The following is a 15,439-nucleotide window of genomic DNA, read 5'->3' as shown; positions in this document are numbered from 1 at the left end:
TCAACCCACAGAGGCGAAATATACAATGTACAATTACGGCCGATACCACCATGGTCCACCCTACTAGAATCGGGTTATATTATTATATTTTTTTTTGGGGTATTGCACGACACATTTATTAAAAAAGTAAATTGTAGCAACGGTTCTTTAATTTTAATTCAATTAGAGCAATAGTCTTTTAACTAAAAATTCATTATCATTGGTTATTCAACTCATTAAAATGTGCAAATATGGTCCCTTAACTAAAAATCTATTACTATTGATCCTTCAATTCATCTAAATGTGCAGATATGGTCCCTTAACTAAAAATTCATTACCATTGGTTCCTAACTTTAATTCAACTGGAGAAATGATTCATCAACTTTAACTAGAGCAATGATCCTTCGACTTTAACCCTTGTAGCAATGGTATTTTCAACATAACTCATTTTGATAAAATTCTGATAAAGTTGACGAAAATGGTCATAGTTATACATTTGGATGAGTTGTGTGATCTAAATTGTAGCAATGGTTCTTCTAACATAACTTATGTTGATAAAATTCTAACGAAGTTGATAAAAAAAATCATAGCTACTCACTTTTATTAATTGACTAAAATCATAGCTACTCACTTTTATTAAGGGAACTTTAACGAAAAGCACCCGGTACTGTTCACTTTAACGAAAAACCACATTTTTACACTAAAAAGTCAATCCTGGTACTATTCACTTTACCCTTTATTTTGTCCTTATCATTAAAACTCAAAGTTTTCAAGCCCTTTTCATTAGTTTTCCTTTTTATTAATTGACTTTGGTTGAATGACCATTGCTACAATTTACTCTTATTAAAATTATAATGTGGATGTCATGAAAGCAAAACGAACAAGAACACGAAAAATAAGATAAGTTACACAAAAATATCTCAATTATTCGTCGAACCATAATGTCATACCCTATCGTTTAAATATTGGAATGTTATACAATAATTTACGAATTCATTGCAATGTTAAAGTTACATTTAATTTTATATTAAATTGATAGTTAAGTGATGACACAACAGATGCGGACCCCATATTTTTATTGACGTGGAAGGCAAATTTGTGGACAAGTAGATTAAAAATAAATTAAAAAATATTTTAATTATTTAATAATGTAAATGACCAGAAAATAAAATTTTTAATTGTCGGCACTTGGCAGGGGGCCATTTTCGTAATAACCTTCATCTTCATACCAATGCCCTGAAGGCTCCCAGACCCCATCCCCGCCGCCACCGCCTCCCTTTGCTCCTAGTCCTGCAATTTAACGTTCTTTAGAACCTCCTCTAATTCCCAAACGCCGCGCTAAAAAACTCTGCTCGCCGTCCCCCTCCTCCTCCTCGCCCCCCAACGGATCCGAATTCGGATTTTTAAAATCTAAACCCAGTGGTGGCGCCAAGGCTAGGCCGCTTATCATCGTTTTGCTGCTATGGATTGTCGTCGACCTCCTGGGTAAAGACGAAACTGACGGGCTTGGTGAGGTCGACCTTTCGGTCTTCCCTGCGTTTTTTTGTCATCGTCGTTGTCATCGTCATCGTCGGAATCGGCAGTGAACTTAGTCCCTGACTTGTCGGGACAACTCAGCCCCTGACTCGGCCGAACCAGGCGGAAGAGCCGTTCGAGGAGTCATTGACGATATGAATGGGGATAATAAAGGTAGCGGAGGCACACTGATGAGGTTCGAGAGGGTTGAGGCAACAAATTGTGTTCGAGGGAAGTGAGAATCGAGATTTGGAGCGGTCAAGGGGGGAGTTTTTTTTTTTTTTTTTTTTTTTTTTTTATAAAGGAAATTGGGGATTAGGGTTCTCGATAGGGTGGTGGTGTTTTTGTCTGGGTTACCCCAAAAATACTACACGAACCCAGGTCTAAGTCCAGTAGCACTCTCCTCCTCAACTCCTGGTTGATTCTCATTTTTGATAATTGCAAGTGTACAACATCGTTCAAATAATATAGTGATAAGAAGAGTGTTGTTCAAATAAAGATCGGATTAACTTAAATTTACTATTAAGATTAACTTCAAATTAAATGTAAATAAAAGATAGATTACATTGACAAATTCAAATATGCAAAAAAACCAAACGAAGGTGAAAATATCAATTGATCGAACATGAAGTAAAAGTCAATGAATTATGAAAGATTAATATATTGAAGCACTAGGATATTAGGTTCCTCATTCTCAATCCCATCTATTCCTGTTATTCATATTAATATCAAATTATTCCCATGTTGCTAGCAATTATCCCTTGATTCGTCAATATTATACTAACCGTGTTTCTAACTATTTACCTATGCTATGTCTAACCACATATATAGATAATCGAAATTCTTTACTAATTGGATAATTACACAATACTACACAAATCATAACCAGTATGTTTACTCAATTATATAATTCATGGTAATTGTTATGTGAAACAATCTACTAAACTCAACCTGTCAGTCACAATTTAGATCTCCACGCAAATAATGATCAGTTATTTGATAATAATAAAGCACAACAACAATTACTTAACATGGAAATGAACTAAGATTAATATAAAATAACAAGAATTAGATGTTTATGATAAAAGTACACCATAGTCTTAGCAAAAGGACCTAGTTCATGATTAAACTAATGACAAACATGGATGAATTCGATGACATAAAGAAACCCAAAACTCCAATTCCGTATCCGTGTGCGATAAGCCCTGGGAACTTGCAACTTTATGTGAAGTTCTCTAACTGAAAGTCTGTCTATGTGCGCGAGATATCTCCTCCTTCCCCTCCCTTTCTTGCGGGCTTGGTTCCTCCCTTTTATATGTCTCTTTTTATTTTATTTTCTTAATTTCACCACAAAGGAATTGATTCCAATTCATTGTACCATGGTACCGTTTGGTACGTGGGACGGGACGGGACGGAACAGGACGAACTGTTCCGTCTCACGTTTGATGCGCCTAAAAACTGTGGAATGGATTGTTCCATGGGACGAAATTTGGCTGTTTTTTCATTCCACCTCTTCTCTCTGGAACGACCCGTTCCACATTCGTGGAACAGAAATTTATAACATTTTATGACAAAATTTCTCCTTATCCTTTTCAATATTTACATCATCCGTTCCATCCTGTTCCGTCCCGTCTCGTTCTGTCCTGTTCCGTCCCGTTTGCGTACCAAACGGTACCGATCCCTAAACGTGCACCGCCTAGTTAGTTGGGCTGCTTAATTGGGCCGCCTTTAATGTCCAATGCACCACTCCATTCCTTGCTCGGTGCTCCTACCCACTTGGCAATTCTTTGATTTTCTCCAAATTAAATGTCCAATTCCCTGTTTTGTTTTGTTCACAAATTATGTTTTCTACAAAAATCGCACAAAAACACGTCAAACTCACCAATTTACTATAAACTCGTGACTAAGTTATAGGTAAAAGAGGTATAAAATATATATAAAATACCATCATAACAGTATCCAGCAATCCACCGACTCCTCCGCCGCCCCATTTCAAATTTCATGGCGTTTCACGGTGCTTTGCAATCGCTGCGATCGCTCAGCAGGGGCCCATCAACCAGGTATTCTTTCCCTTACCTTCCTTCCCCAATTTCATCATCTCTCTTCTCAGCTCTTTATGCTCAATCCAATGCGATGCACGATGACCGTCCGATCAACAACCAATCTAGTCCCCACGAACGATTTGTTCTTGATCAACTCTCTAATCTGTTACCAGTTCCTCTTAATAATTCGGCTCCGAAACCATTGGAACCGAGTAATTCGGAGAAGCAGATAAATGTTAGGGCCCCTGACGGTTTCTTGTTGCCGGATGAGAAATTGCGTGGTGTTTTTCTTCAGAAATTGAGGGGTACAACTGCAATTGAGCATGCTTTGGACAATGTTGGTGTCGATTTGAGTGTTGATGTTGTTGCACAGGTAGTGAATAGAGGGAATTTAAGCAGCGAAGCGATGCTTATGTTCTTTAATTGGGTGATTAAGAAGCCCGCCATAGCGAAAGATATCCACACGTATCACATAATCCTCAAAGCATTAGGCAGAAGAAAGTTCTTTACACATATGATGCACATTTTGCGTAACATGAGGGCTCGTGGGATAAGTCCCGATTTAGAGACCATATCGATTGTAATGGATAGTTTCGTGAGGGCTGGATATGTGTCCAAGGCAATTCGAGTGTTCAGAAACTTGGAAGAAGTTGGTTTGGATTGTGATACTGAGTCTTTGAATATGCTTGTACAGTGTTTGTGCCAGCGGTCTCATGTAGGTGCTGCAAATTCATTTCTCAATTCCATCAAGGGGAAGATACAATTCAATGGTACTACGTATAATATTGTCATTGGTGGATGGTCAAGAAATGGAAGAGTTAGTGAAATGGTGAGGATTTTGGAAGCAATGGTTGCAGATGGGTTCAGTCCCGATAATTCAACATTCAGTTTCATTATTGAGGGTTTAGGGAGAGCTGGTCGGATTGATGATGCTGTTGAGATATTTGATAGCATGAAGACAAAAGGTTGTGTGCCAGACGCCAGAGCTTATAATGCCATGATTTCAAACTTTATCTCTGTTAGAGGTTTTGATGAATGTCGGAAGTACTATAAGGGTATGCCAAGTAATAATTGTGATCCAAATATTGATACTTATACCAAATTAATTGATGCTTTCCTTAAAGCCCGGAAAGTAGCTGATGCTCTTGAAACGTTTGATGAGATGTTAGGTCGAGGTTTTCTTCCCAGTACAGGGACAATAACCTCCTTTATTGAACCCTTATGTAGCTACGGTCCACCCTATGCTGCGATGATGATCTACCAGAAGGCAAGAAAGGTTGGATGCAGAGTATCATCGAGTGCTTATAAGCTATTGCTTATGCGACTTTCTAGGTTTGGCAAATGTGGAATGCTGCTAAACATTTGGGAGGATATGCAAGAATGCGGATATGATTCGGATATGGAAGTTTATGATTATGTAATTAATGGACTTTGCAACAATGGGCAGCTTGAAAGTGCTGTACTTGTCATGGAAGAGTCTGTGCAGAAAGGTTTTTGCCCAAGCAGGCTTATTTATAGCAAACTAAATAGCAAACTACTTGCTTCAAATAAAGTAGAGCGCGCTTATAGGCTCTTTTTAAAAGTTAAAGATGCTCGTCGTTATGACACTGCACAAAGATTTTGGCGTGCTAAGGGATGGCATTTCTGAATTGACATCATTGAGGTGTCAAGTAAAGAAATTTTATGTTCTTTGAGGGATATGGCAGTATCTAGCTTTTGTTCCTTAAGGTATCGTTTGGTATGCAAACGGGACGGGACGGAACGGAATGGGACAGGATGGGACGGAACGGAGAGGGAGCAAAAATGCCCTCGGATGGAAACAATGAGGAAGGAGGAGACGGAGAGATTATAATTTTGTGTTCCACGGATGTGGAACGAGTCGTTCCAGGGGGTGAGGCAGAACGAAAATTCATCCAAAATTCGTCCCGTGGAACAATGCGTTCCACCCGTTTTAGTAAGTATTGTGTGACCCTTTAAAATTATTTGTAATGTGCTTTTTACAGAATTAACTCTTATCTTTAGCATTCAAATATATCAAATTTTTAGTAACTGGATAATTTGAGACAGGGATTTCTGGCGGATGGATATTTCATTATGATAACGCTCGTTGTGTTGATTATGGACATAGCTTATTGGTACAGGGTTGTCATCATATTTGGCTAGTGTTCATGAACAGGTTCCTGTCTCTTAAGTCTCATTACTGAAATAAATTTCTTAACAAAATAATTTCGTTGGCAAGCTTATCACCAGGAAATATTTTGAATGAAATAAATGGGGTGTCAATAATGTTTAAACAGAATTTGTGAAACCGACCAATCAGAACCACTTTTGACAAAGTGGCATAAGAAACTCATTAGACAGGTGATTAGTGGAGTGATTCCTTTTCCAATGATGTCAATTGTCAGGGTTAGCTGTATGACCACCACTTTTTTCTTTCCTGATTCTTTTTCATTGGGTGAACATTACTACATATTAACAGATTTGATTTAACCTTCATGCAGGGAAGGCCAGACAAGACTGCGGTTACTGTATTACAGAGTTCTGAAATAATGATCTGCTATCCATTATATGGATATCAAATGAAGGGATTTACAAGAGTGAGATTTCCGAAATTAAAGTTTGATGGTTGCGGAGAAAAAGAGAGTTCCAAAGTGAAGCATGATGTGCTACTGAAATGCGAAGGTGATTGTGGTTTAGGAACTGGTACGAATGGACGAGGATGCTGACAATACCATGGGAAAGTATTGGTCTAGAATAAAGTCCTGAGAAAGATTCAAGGTAAACATTGATTATCTGATCGGTATTTAATAAATTTGAAATGTCCTTTTGGTAGTGGGTTGAACACTGGTTTTGTGCGGCGGTGGTTTGTAGTCTTCATTTGAAAGTTTCCAGTTCAAAATATGAGTTCCCCTAACATTTAATGGATGGGCAGGAACCTAGCCTGTTCAGAATGGTTAAAGGGGGCGTCTCGTCATATAGCAGGCAAGGAAAGACTGAAAACGGAAAACAAGCCAAAACAGAAACCATTTTGCGAGTTCAGTTGTCTTGCTTATGAAACTTAGACCTCTCAAGCGTCACTGTTATCGTGACATTTGAAAGTTGAGACTTTGCATAAAGAATAGCAATATTGGTGTATCATCAGTTGGGAAGATTCCCGGGCAGCTGCCGGACTTTGTTTTGACCATTAAAACGAAGCTAGGGCAATGCGTTGCTTCCGTAACTAACACTTAAATTACTGAGGCAAGAGGATATAGGGTTCACTGAATTCACTGCATTTCTGTTAGTGACATGTTTCTTTTGATGACAACTTTTTCCTTAATTACCAATTAATTAATGTCTATCTCGCTCTTTCTGCAAATTCAGTGGTAAACTTTTCTTGCATATCATTTATGGTTTCTGAAGAAGATGAGAGAAGAGAGAGAGAGAGAGAGAGAGAGATTTAAAGCATCCGAGAGTTTGTGTTTAGCTCCAGTTTCGTTTCCCCGTGTATCCTATTAAACTTGCTCACTTTGATATTTAAAAAATAAACCTCTCGTAAATGAGACTGGTCAGTACCTCTAATTATAAGACAATTATCACTTTTCTTTTTTGCCAAAGCCTAAGGTATTCCACACCCCGTGTTGTGGACTAGTTTAGTAAGCGCAAGCATAATAATTCAATTAACATGCATCATGCATGGTTATAGCAGGAAGCTGATATTAAATTGATCCCTGTTATTGTGGTTAATCATCATGCTTGTGTTCATGCAAAAATAACTTTAACTTATCAACACATGCTTCAACCTAGATTAAGTTTAGAATTCTAATCTTTAGATTTCATATGCGGACCAATTCAATATCGATGAGGCTCTTCTGGTACTCACACTCATAGGAAAGTAATCCAAAATATCTGAAAGGGATTACTTTCCGCACCAATAAGAAAGTAATTCAAACAAAGTATATTTGACGAGTGATAAAGTAATCGGAGCAATGGTCGGTTCATCTAGGGTAAATTAAATTAAGGGAGTTTGAACAAAAAAGGGCTAGCACTATTCATTCTTAATCAAAAGAACATTTTGTGTATAAAAAGTCCATGATGGATCAAGCTCTTTTCTTTATTTACTCTTACGTCATTATTTTATTATTGTAGCGGGGTCCACAATGATGTTGACATTTCTGTCTGGAAATACATTATTTTACATGATGCTATTCAACTTATGCTAATTTGCTGCCAGCTCTTCATGTTTCCATCATGTTGTCGATGTTATGCAGTTTTTCTTCTGTCAAATTGTTCATGTACTGGTCATCACTTTCTACTAGCTCTGCATCTCTTTCTCTATTTTCTTTCACCTTGTAGTACATTTCTGCTGTTTCTTCTTTGAAATTTTGAAGCTTCCAATAGGGCTGATGACTGATTCTTGTCTTGCTGTAAATATACATTTCTTCTTCTTCTGCTACTAATATCATATCATACCTAAAATCTTCAAACTCATCTAAGGCTAACATTTGGATCCCTCGATATTTTAGAATATTTTTGTATGAAGAAGTCCATCTCTGTGAGGAGATAGAGGATAGTCTAAAGGACTCTTCATTAATCATGGTTATATGTCTAGATTTCTCATTATGCATATGTACATACCAATCTAGATGACTACTAATAAAATTTATGCAAATTTCTTTCCACTTTTCCAAATAATCTTCTGCTACTTTCATAAGTTTTTGAGAAAATAATTCTAGTTGCGAAATATGGTTAATGAATATTTTATCAAGATGACCAAACTCTAATAGTAAAGCAGGGGTAACTTCTACTACATTATGCTTTTTCTGATGCTCATAACTAAAATGACATGGTCTAAAATCTCTCATGTTAATCATGGCCACAGTTATGCTAACCTCTGGTTTACAAATACAATTCTATGTATTATCACAAAGACATGGTGGATATATCTTTGTAATAATATCTATCCCTGGTTTTGGATCAAAGATGGATTAATACAAAGCACATTGTAATTGTAACTCTTTCATGGACTGTGATGCTCTGTTTATGATCTCATTTTGCATATCTAGTGGCATTATTCTTAATTTTGCTTTTGAAATTTCTTCTAATAGGATATCATCTATTATTAAGTATAAAGATAAATTCCTAAGAAAACTTTCATATCTTTCTTGTTTTTCTTTGTCACTCAGATACTGATGCTACTCATTATTTTGATGTTGTTCCATTTTAATGTCTTCTTCTAAGAGCTCAATCTTAATCTCTTCTATGGGCTCATTAGCCCCTTGTTCTATGGGTTCAATAACCTCTTTTTCTTTATTCTTATGCTGATCAGTTTCTAAATCTATTTTTAATTCTATTTTCAAGGTGTCACTTTCCTTCTACTGCATTATAAGAGATTGGAGTTCTTGGGTCATTTTGGTAAACTTACTAAGTAATGACTTATGATCCCTAGAAATGACTTGAAGGTTGTGCTCAAAAGAATGAATATGATGTTAGCTTTGATGGATACTAAAATTAAAACTATCAAACTCTTATTTTAAGGCTTTAATTAATTTTTCATGACCTAACCTTATACTTGGCTGTTTAATTTGGATATTCCAAAAATTATCTAGGAGAACCTATTGCCTATTAGAAAGCCCTGGTACTCTTGACCTATACCCTAGAGTTGGATTTCTGATTCCTTCAACAATATTGTCATTAAAGTTGAAAGTTGGTACTGGTGATGATGTTGATCTGTTTATGTTATTTTGGAAACCATCGAATAGTGAAGGTCCATGGTGCATCATTATGCTATTGAAAGGTGCTATTCTGCCTTGTGGTCTTGTGTCATTTGAGGATGATGGTCTATGATATTCCATTCCTGGTCAACAAATTAATCTTGATAAGATATCAGTTAATGTATTGTCATTACCTTTTATATGTTCAAAAATTGGTTTAAAACCATTTCCTGTAATTGAATCAGTAAAATTAACCCATCTTCGGGTTGCCTGTTTATTAGCATGTATTTTGTTATAATGAGAAAATATATTTTGACAATCTGTTCTAATAGTAAATATTTCATTATGTAAAAATAAAGAAAATGCCTCATGTGAGTTAATTGTCCCTAAAATTTCTAAATCCGTTGACGGTAATATTGATTGTACATCACTAAATTTTCTTGATGAATATCTACAAACTTGTTCGTCAGATTTTGGAGACTGCTTATTCTTTTTCTGGTATAGTATACCTGCCTATCCTAATGATGAAACATCTATTTCAACTATTTTGTAACTATCATCTAATGGTAATGTTAATGGCTTAAGTTTAGTAATTTCTTCCTTTATATTTTGAACTAATTTAATATCTTCACTATTAAAATACTTTTGTCCAATTTTGCTAGTTTTAATGTGTAATACTGCTATTTTTCTTCCTAAATCAGGGATAAAATTTCTTGCATAATTTAACAATCCTAAAAATGCTTGTAACTGTTTTTTAACTTCTAACTTATTTGGAAATTCTAAAACCTTTTTAGCTATATGATCTTGTAATTGTATTGTACCTGACTTGATATACATTCCTAAAAATTCTATATCTTGCTTTTCTAATGCTATTTTATTTTTGCTAATCACAATTCCATTATTGATAAATTCTTGTAAAACTATCTCTAAGTGTTTTCTATGTTCATTTTTATTTTTACTAGGTACCAAAATATCATCTACATAAACACTACAAAAATTATCATATTTTTGGAAAATTTGATCCATCTTTCTTTGAAAGATCGATGGAGCATTCTTGTGATAGCCTGTCCCGAAATATTTATTTTTGAGGCATGAAATTGCTTATATACCCTTGGATGTTGAGTTTTATTGTGGAGTGTGAGTGTCTAAGCTTGAGGACCAATTAGTTCTATTCCTAATTAATTGGATCCAATTAGAAGTAAGATTTTGTTGGTTTTGGTTGGTGACCCACGTGGACACACACACTCTTTCTTTCTCTCTCCCGTTGACACTTTATCTCTCTCTCCTTCCTCTTGGGTTTCTTTCCATTTTTCCGTACAACGTACGGACCAGTTTCAAAACCCCTTGATCACTCATGGATCGAGGCTAAAGTTAGTGTCCTTGAGTTCTTGGCAAGCTAAGGATCACAACCATACCCTTCTTTAGACGTGAAACCCTCGTTTTCCCGAGAACCCAGATTCGAGGTACTTTTCATGCACACGTAAATGTGAAGTTTTTAGAAGATTTTAAGCCTCTAGGAAGCTTTAGAACGTCTTCACGAAGCTCGGAGAAGAAAAACGAGGTGTTTTAGACGTTGGGAAGTCGAGTTTGGTGAGTTTGAAATTTGGTCGGAATTATCGTGCTTTCTCCGGTGAGATCCCGTGATTTTTGGAGCTTGAAATTGGTAAGATTGTGTTCTTCTAGTCCTAAGCTTCATTTTGGTTAAGATTTCATGAAGTTTGGTTGAGAAATGGAAGAGAAATGAAGGTTTAAACATTTTCCAGTTTTCGGCGACGACGGCGACCGGCAAGGTTCACCGAAGAAGAAAGAAGAATATTCCGTCAGAGTTGATGGAATATTCCTAACGGTAGCTAATGGTGTTAGGTTAGTTTTAACGGAATATTCTAATTTTTAGCGGAATATTCCCTAACAGCGGTTAAGGATTCCGTCAGGGCTAGCTGCGAGTGGGGGCGCGTCTGGTCGTGCCTTGGCTGGTGCGCGGCCGCGTGTGGGACGTTGGAATTTTTTTTCAAAAATATGGGGATGTTCGTGAGGTTGTGTAGATCACGTTGGTATATTTAAACACCCCATTTGAGCAATGTATGAAAAGTTATTAGCTAGTATTGGTTATGTGCTTTAAATTAATGTTTTTATAGTTGTTTCGCATATAGGAGAGACTTATCCTGAGGACGAGTGTAGTCAAGGGCGACTCGGGGGCTACGACCCTTCGACATACTAGTGAGTGGGCTTTTGGTTTTCAGTATATATTTATATACTTGATATTTTCCCAGAAAATGTGTTTAAATGAAAGTATGCTTTGAAATGCCATGCATCTAAATATATATTCAGCATATGAATTAGTATATGATGCATAATATGAATTGGTGCTGTGGACGCTCAGGTAAGTACCAGGTGAGTTATGTTTTGTTATATGAGATATTGATAATGTGAGACGTGATTGAGAGCTCATAAACCTGCACCCCGGGTGATTGTGATTTAGCCGGAGATATGGTACAGGCCTGTTTATGATGTCATAAACCTACAAAACAACTAGTACCTTAGGTTAAGGCCAAAAGCCTCACGCGCCCACGATGAATGGGGGGGGGGCTTTGGCCGAAGAATCTCCGATGCCAAAGTTAGAATTTTAGAGAGAAATAGTGTTTAGAGCATTTGGGATTTTTTGTACGAGAATTGGAATGAATATTTGGTGAAAATAGGAGCCTATTTATAGGGCTAGGTTGGTTCACTTTAGAGAGGAAATGTGGCCGGCCACTAAGTAGGGTTTTTAGGTTTTATTTTGGTTTAATTAGCCAATTAATTGGCTAATTAAGCATAAAAGGAAATGTTTTGGTAGTTATGGAATTAATTGGCTAATAAAAGGGAAGAAATGGTGAAAAAAGATAGAAAAAGTGATGGATTAGGTTTTGAATGGGGATAGCCGGCCCTTTAGTATTTTTAGGTGCGAATGGATGTTTTAATTGATAATTAAGGGATTGATTAGGTAATTAATCCCTTAATTAATCAATTTTTAGGGAATATGAAAGGAAAATATTATTTAGCTAATTGATTAGATAAATAATGGAATACAAAATATATAGAATAAATTAGGTTTTAGGAATTACCTTATAGATGATGAAATAGGCTTTAAATTGTTACCTATTTTGGGCACTTTTGACTTGGTTGAGGATGATTGTCCGCCGCTCGTGCGTAGGAATCTCGATATGCCTTAAGGGTATTTTTGTCCTCTTTTACCCAACAATCCACGCGTTGCCTTGTGATTATTTTTGGCTCCACAAATGCCCCCACACCTGTTGGGCTGCTCGCATGAAAGGGCAGCAGGTGTAGAGATTTTCTTGCTTTAGGAAACTTAAGACTGCTTCCTATTTTGATGTTGATTCTCTCTTTAATAGGAAATTAGATCCTTCTAGGAAAGGGAAATAAATTTCTCTCAAACCTTATTTAAGTCCACCTTAAGTGGGTTATTAAATCAACTTTGGAGAGCGATTTATTCTACCCTACAAGAGAGAGATAGCTTAGAGGATATTTATTCCTCCTCCTCTAGCAATCTTTTACATCTTGCCCGTGCAAAGGACCGTCTTTCGTTGCTTTCTTCATCTTCTTCGTGCCGCACTGAGGTAAGAAAAAATTAATTTTTCTTGTCTTCTTCTTGGATGGTGCTACCGCGGGGCAGCCGTCGAGGTGATGTGGCACGTCTGCTAGCATAGGCCAGCAGTTGGCTCGGCATGGGCCGAGGAGGTATTGTGGCAGGGACCACTACTTTAAGCTGCTCGACTTGGCTAGAACCAAGGGCAGCTTGTGTGGCTGGGGCCACGGATTGTGGCGCTGGGGCGCAGTACTAGGCGAGTCACATGGCTCATGTCCTTTTAGGCTTTTGGACATGACGCGAGCTAGGTCGGTGATTGAGAGAAATGAAGAGGTTGCGGGCCTCATGAGCTACTGGAATGTTGGGTTGAACTCCTCTGCTGGGTACCACGAATGGCGTTGGCTACTTTGACTCTCTTCGTCAGGATAAATGTGGACTGCTCCCAAAAGAGGAGGTGAATAGGATCAAGGCGGATGCATTGGCTCGCCCAATCACTGTTGTGGATCCCGCTACAAGTGAAGGTGGGAAAAGGGATCTTCCTTGCCTGCTTAAGAGATGCCGGCTGAGAAAAAACCAAAGACTTCTTTCGCTACTCGCGCGGATTCGCCGACTGCCTCCAAGCTTGTGATTGACTTGACTTTTTCCAAGGGGACGAAAAATGAGGCTGCTAGATCTGAGCATGTGGCGCCTGCCATGTCAAGAATGGCTAGTACGATTGCTGATAAGATTGTTTGGCATAAAGGTCCTGTCATGCCCCTAGTGCCGAATTTTGTATGAAGACGTCTGTTAGGAGCTAAGTCCGGTTCATCTTTGGAGAGGCTTGCCATTATGAAGAGCGATAAAGTGGACTCTGCTGCTAAAGTGGCGCCAAGGCCTATTCCTTATGCTACTGAGACTGATTCGCCTGCTGGGAATGAGGAGATTGCTCGCGTAGACAACTGTGAGAAATGAACTAAGCCTGCTTCTGGGGAGGCTGCTAAGATCTATGTGCTTATGAAACCAGATCTCTTGAAAACATGGACGCTTATGCCAAGTTTGTTGATGGCTTCAAAAAGGTTGTTTGCCCAAGCTCATTTGCGAAGCATACGACCCAATATAGAATGACTGCTCTGCTTGCTATGATGCAGATATAGCAAGGCTGCTAAGGAGATGGCAAATACTATGGCAGATTCTAAGCTCGTTGCTTTGAAGGAGTCTAATATTTTGCCCCCACTTTTTTGTAGCATGAGACCGCTCGCCAAAAGATCTTGACGCGATCCAAGTTAAGCATGAAAGTGTAGAGAAGGAGATCGGATGTCACATGCCTTGGATTTAAGATCTTAAGCATGTCGTTTTCTAGCTTCGTTCTACTGCAAAGGATGAAGAGTTGATTGTTGCTTATAACCAAGTGATCCACTTCAAGAGAATCATCGATAGGCTTAAACCCCAAGTGTTGGAACTTCAAGGCGTACTGAAAGTTTGAAGAAGGAAGTGGATGAGATGCAGAGCATCCATGTTGGTCTACTCGAGGAGGATGAACAGCTAAAAGGTGAAAAGGCTGGGCTCGGGGTTTCGAGACCTTCTCTATTTCTCCGGAAGGCTTGCTTGATTTTACTTTTAAGGCTTCCATTGGTGAAGTAGTTGGAGAAGTTAGTGCCCAGGCTGGGGCAGTCGGGGGTGAAACGTCGGATGATACCATTGCCAAGAGCGTCGCGGCTGCTGAAGGTGTGGCGACTGAGTAGTCGTGGGATGTCCAAGCTGCTATAGTCTTCTAGGTAGCCTTTAGGATTTTATTTGTTTTTCCTTGTAGCTCTTGTTTTGCTTGAACTTCTTCGGCCTTTGCTAGTTGTTTATAAGCATGTTTTCCTTCGCTTTTCTTCATCTTCGCTTCTTTTATTCATGCCCTAACCTTTAGACTTGATAGACCAGTGGCAGGCTTGCTACTTTTTTTATAAGCAGACAAGCCCGCGTAGCCTATGCAGCCATAGGTGTTGGTGTAGAACTTTGCAAAGTTGTTAGCCATAGGGTTGGCAACCGAATGCCTTACTTATAGAAGCAGACTAGTCCGCGTAACCATTAGGCTATTAACCTTGGCTTTCTCCAATTCCGTAGGTTACGTAGCAAGTATCACAACACTTTAGGACTTGGTGTAGGTTGTTCCGCGCTTGGCAGAGGTGAAGCTTATCGACTACGTAGCATGTCGGTAGTGGATAAAACTTCGTATATGTGCGCTAGCTTGTTTAACCTTTGACAAGAATGTGTGGTTGTATAAGTTTAGTGCGGCTTTACTGCTCGAAGGGCAAGCCGTAGGCAGTCTTCCAGAATCTGTAGGCTACCTTAGTGCACTCGATAGCAGCTTTAGGGTTCCAGGGCAGCCGTCTATAAGGCGTACTACGTAATGTGCCCCCTCCGCCTCTATGGCCCGGTTCCCCACGGATTAAGCCAAGAGACCAAAAATCCTTTAGTTAGCTAAGTCTTGACAAAGACCATCGTGGCTACTTCTAGGAATCCCGGCGTAAGCCATCGTGCATCTAGTTATACTAGGGCAGCCAGGCTCATCCACGTCTGGATATTCGGAGTGTAAAGTTTATCCTCCCGTCTTGGAAAGCTGACCCATATGGGTGTCGGGGAATTGGTTTACCCTCTCG

At 38.5% G+C, this 15,439-nt stretch overlaps 1 protein-coding gene across 5 annotated transcripts; it reads left to right on the top strand.

Annotated features, from left to right (window-relative positions):
* The first annotated feature begins 3,371 nt into the window (after positions 1 to 3,371).
* Positions 3,372 to 6,894, top strand: LOC126606546 (putative pentatricopeptide repeat-containing protein At5g43820). 5 transcript variants are annotated; one of them, XM_050273945.1, is made up of 4 exons: positions 3,372 to 5,490; positions 5,604 to 5,712; positions 6,038 to 6,314; positions 6,469 to 6,894. In XM_050273945.1, the coding sequence occupies exon 1, from the start codon at positions 3,496 to 3,498 to the stop codon at positions 5,182 to 5,184; it is 1,689 nt and encodes a 562-aa protein (XP_050129902.1). In that variant the 5' UTR covers positions 3,372 to 3,495; the 3' UTR covers positions 5,185 to 5,490; positions 5,604 to 5,712; positions 6,038 to 6,314; positions 6,469 to 6,894. The 5 variants fall into 5 exon arrangements, with proteins under 5 accessions (XP_050129902.1, XP_050129899.1, XP_050129900.1 ...); XM_050273942.1 differs by lacking the exon at positions 5,604 to 5,712; XM_050273943.1 differs by having other exon boundaries at positions 5,604 to 6,314.
* The last annotated feature ends 8,545 nt before the right edge of the window (positions 6,895 to 15,439 follow it).

This window comes from Malus sylvestris, chromosome 16, assembly GCF_916048215.2.
Source record: "Malus sylvestris chromosome 16, drMalSylv7.2, whole genome shotgun sequence".
Taxonomy (NCBI): domain Eukaryota; kingdom Viridiplantae; phylum Streptophyta; class Magnoliopsida; order Rosales; family Rosaceae; genus Malus; species Malus sylvestris.
This window is presented reverse-complemented; position numbering and strand designations above follow the sequence as displayed.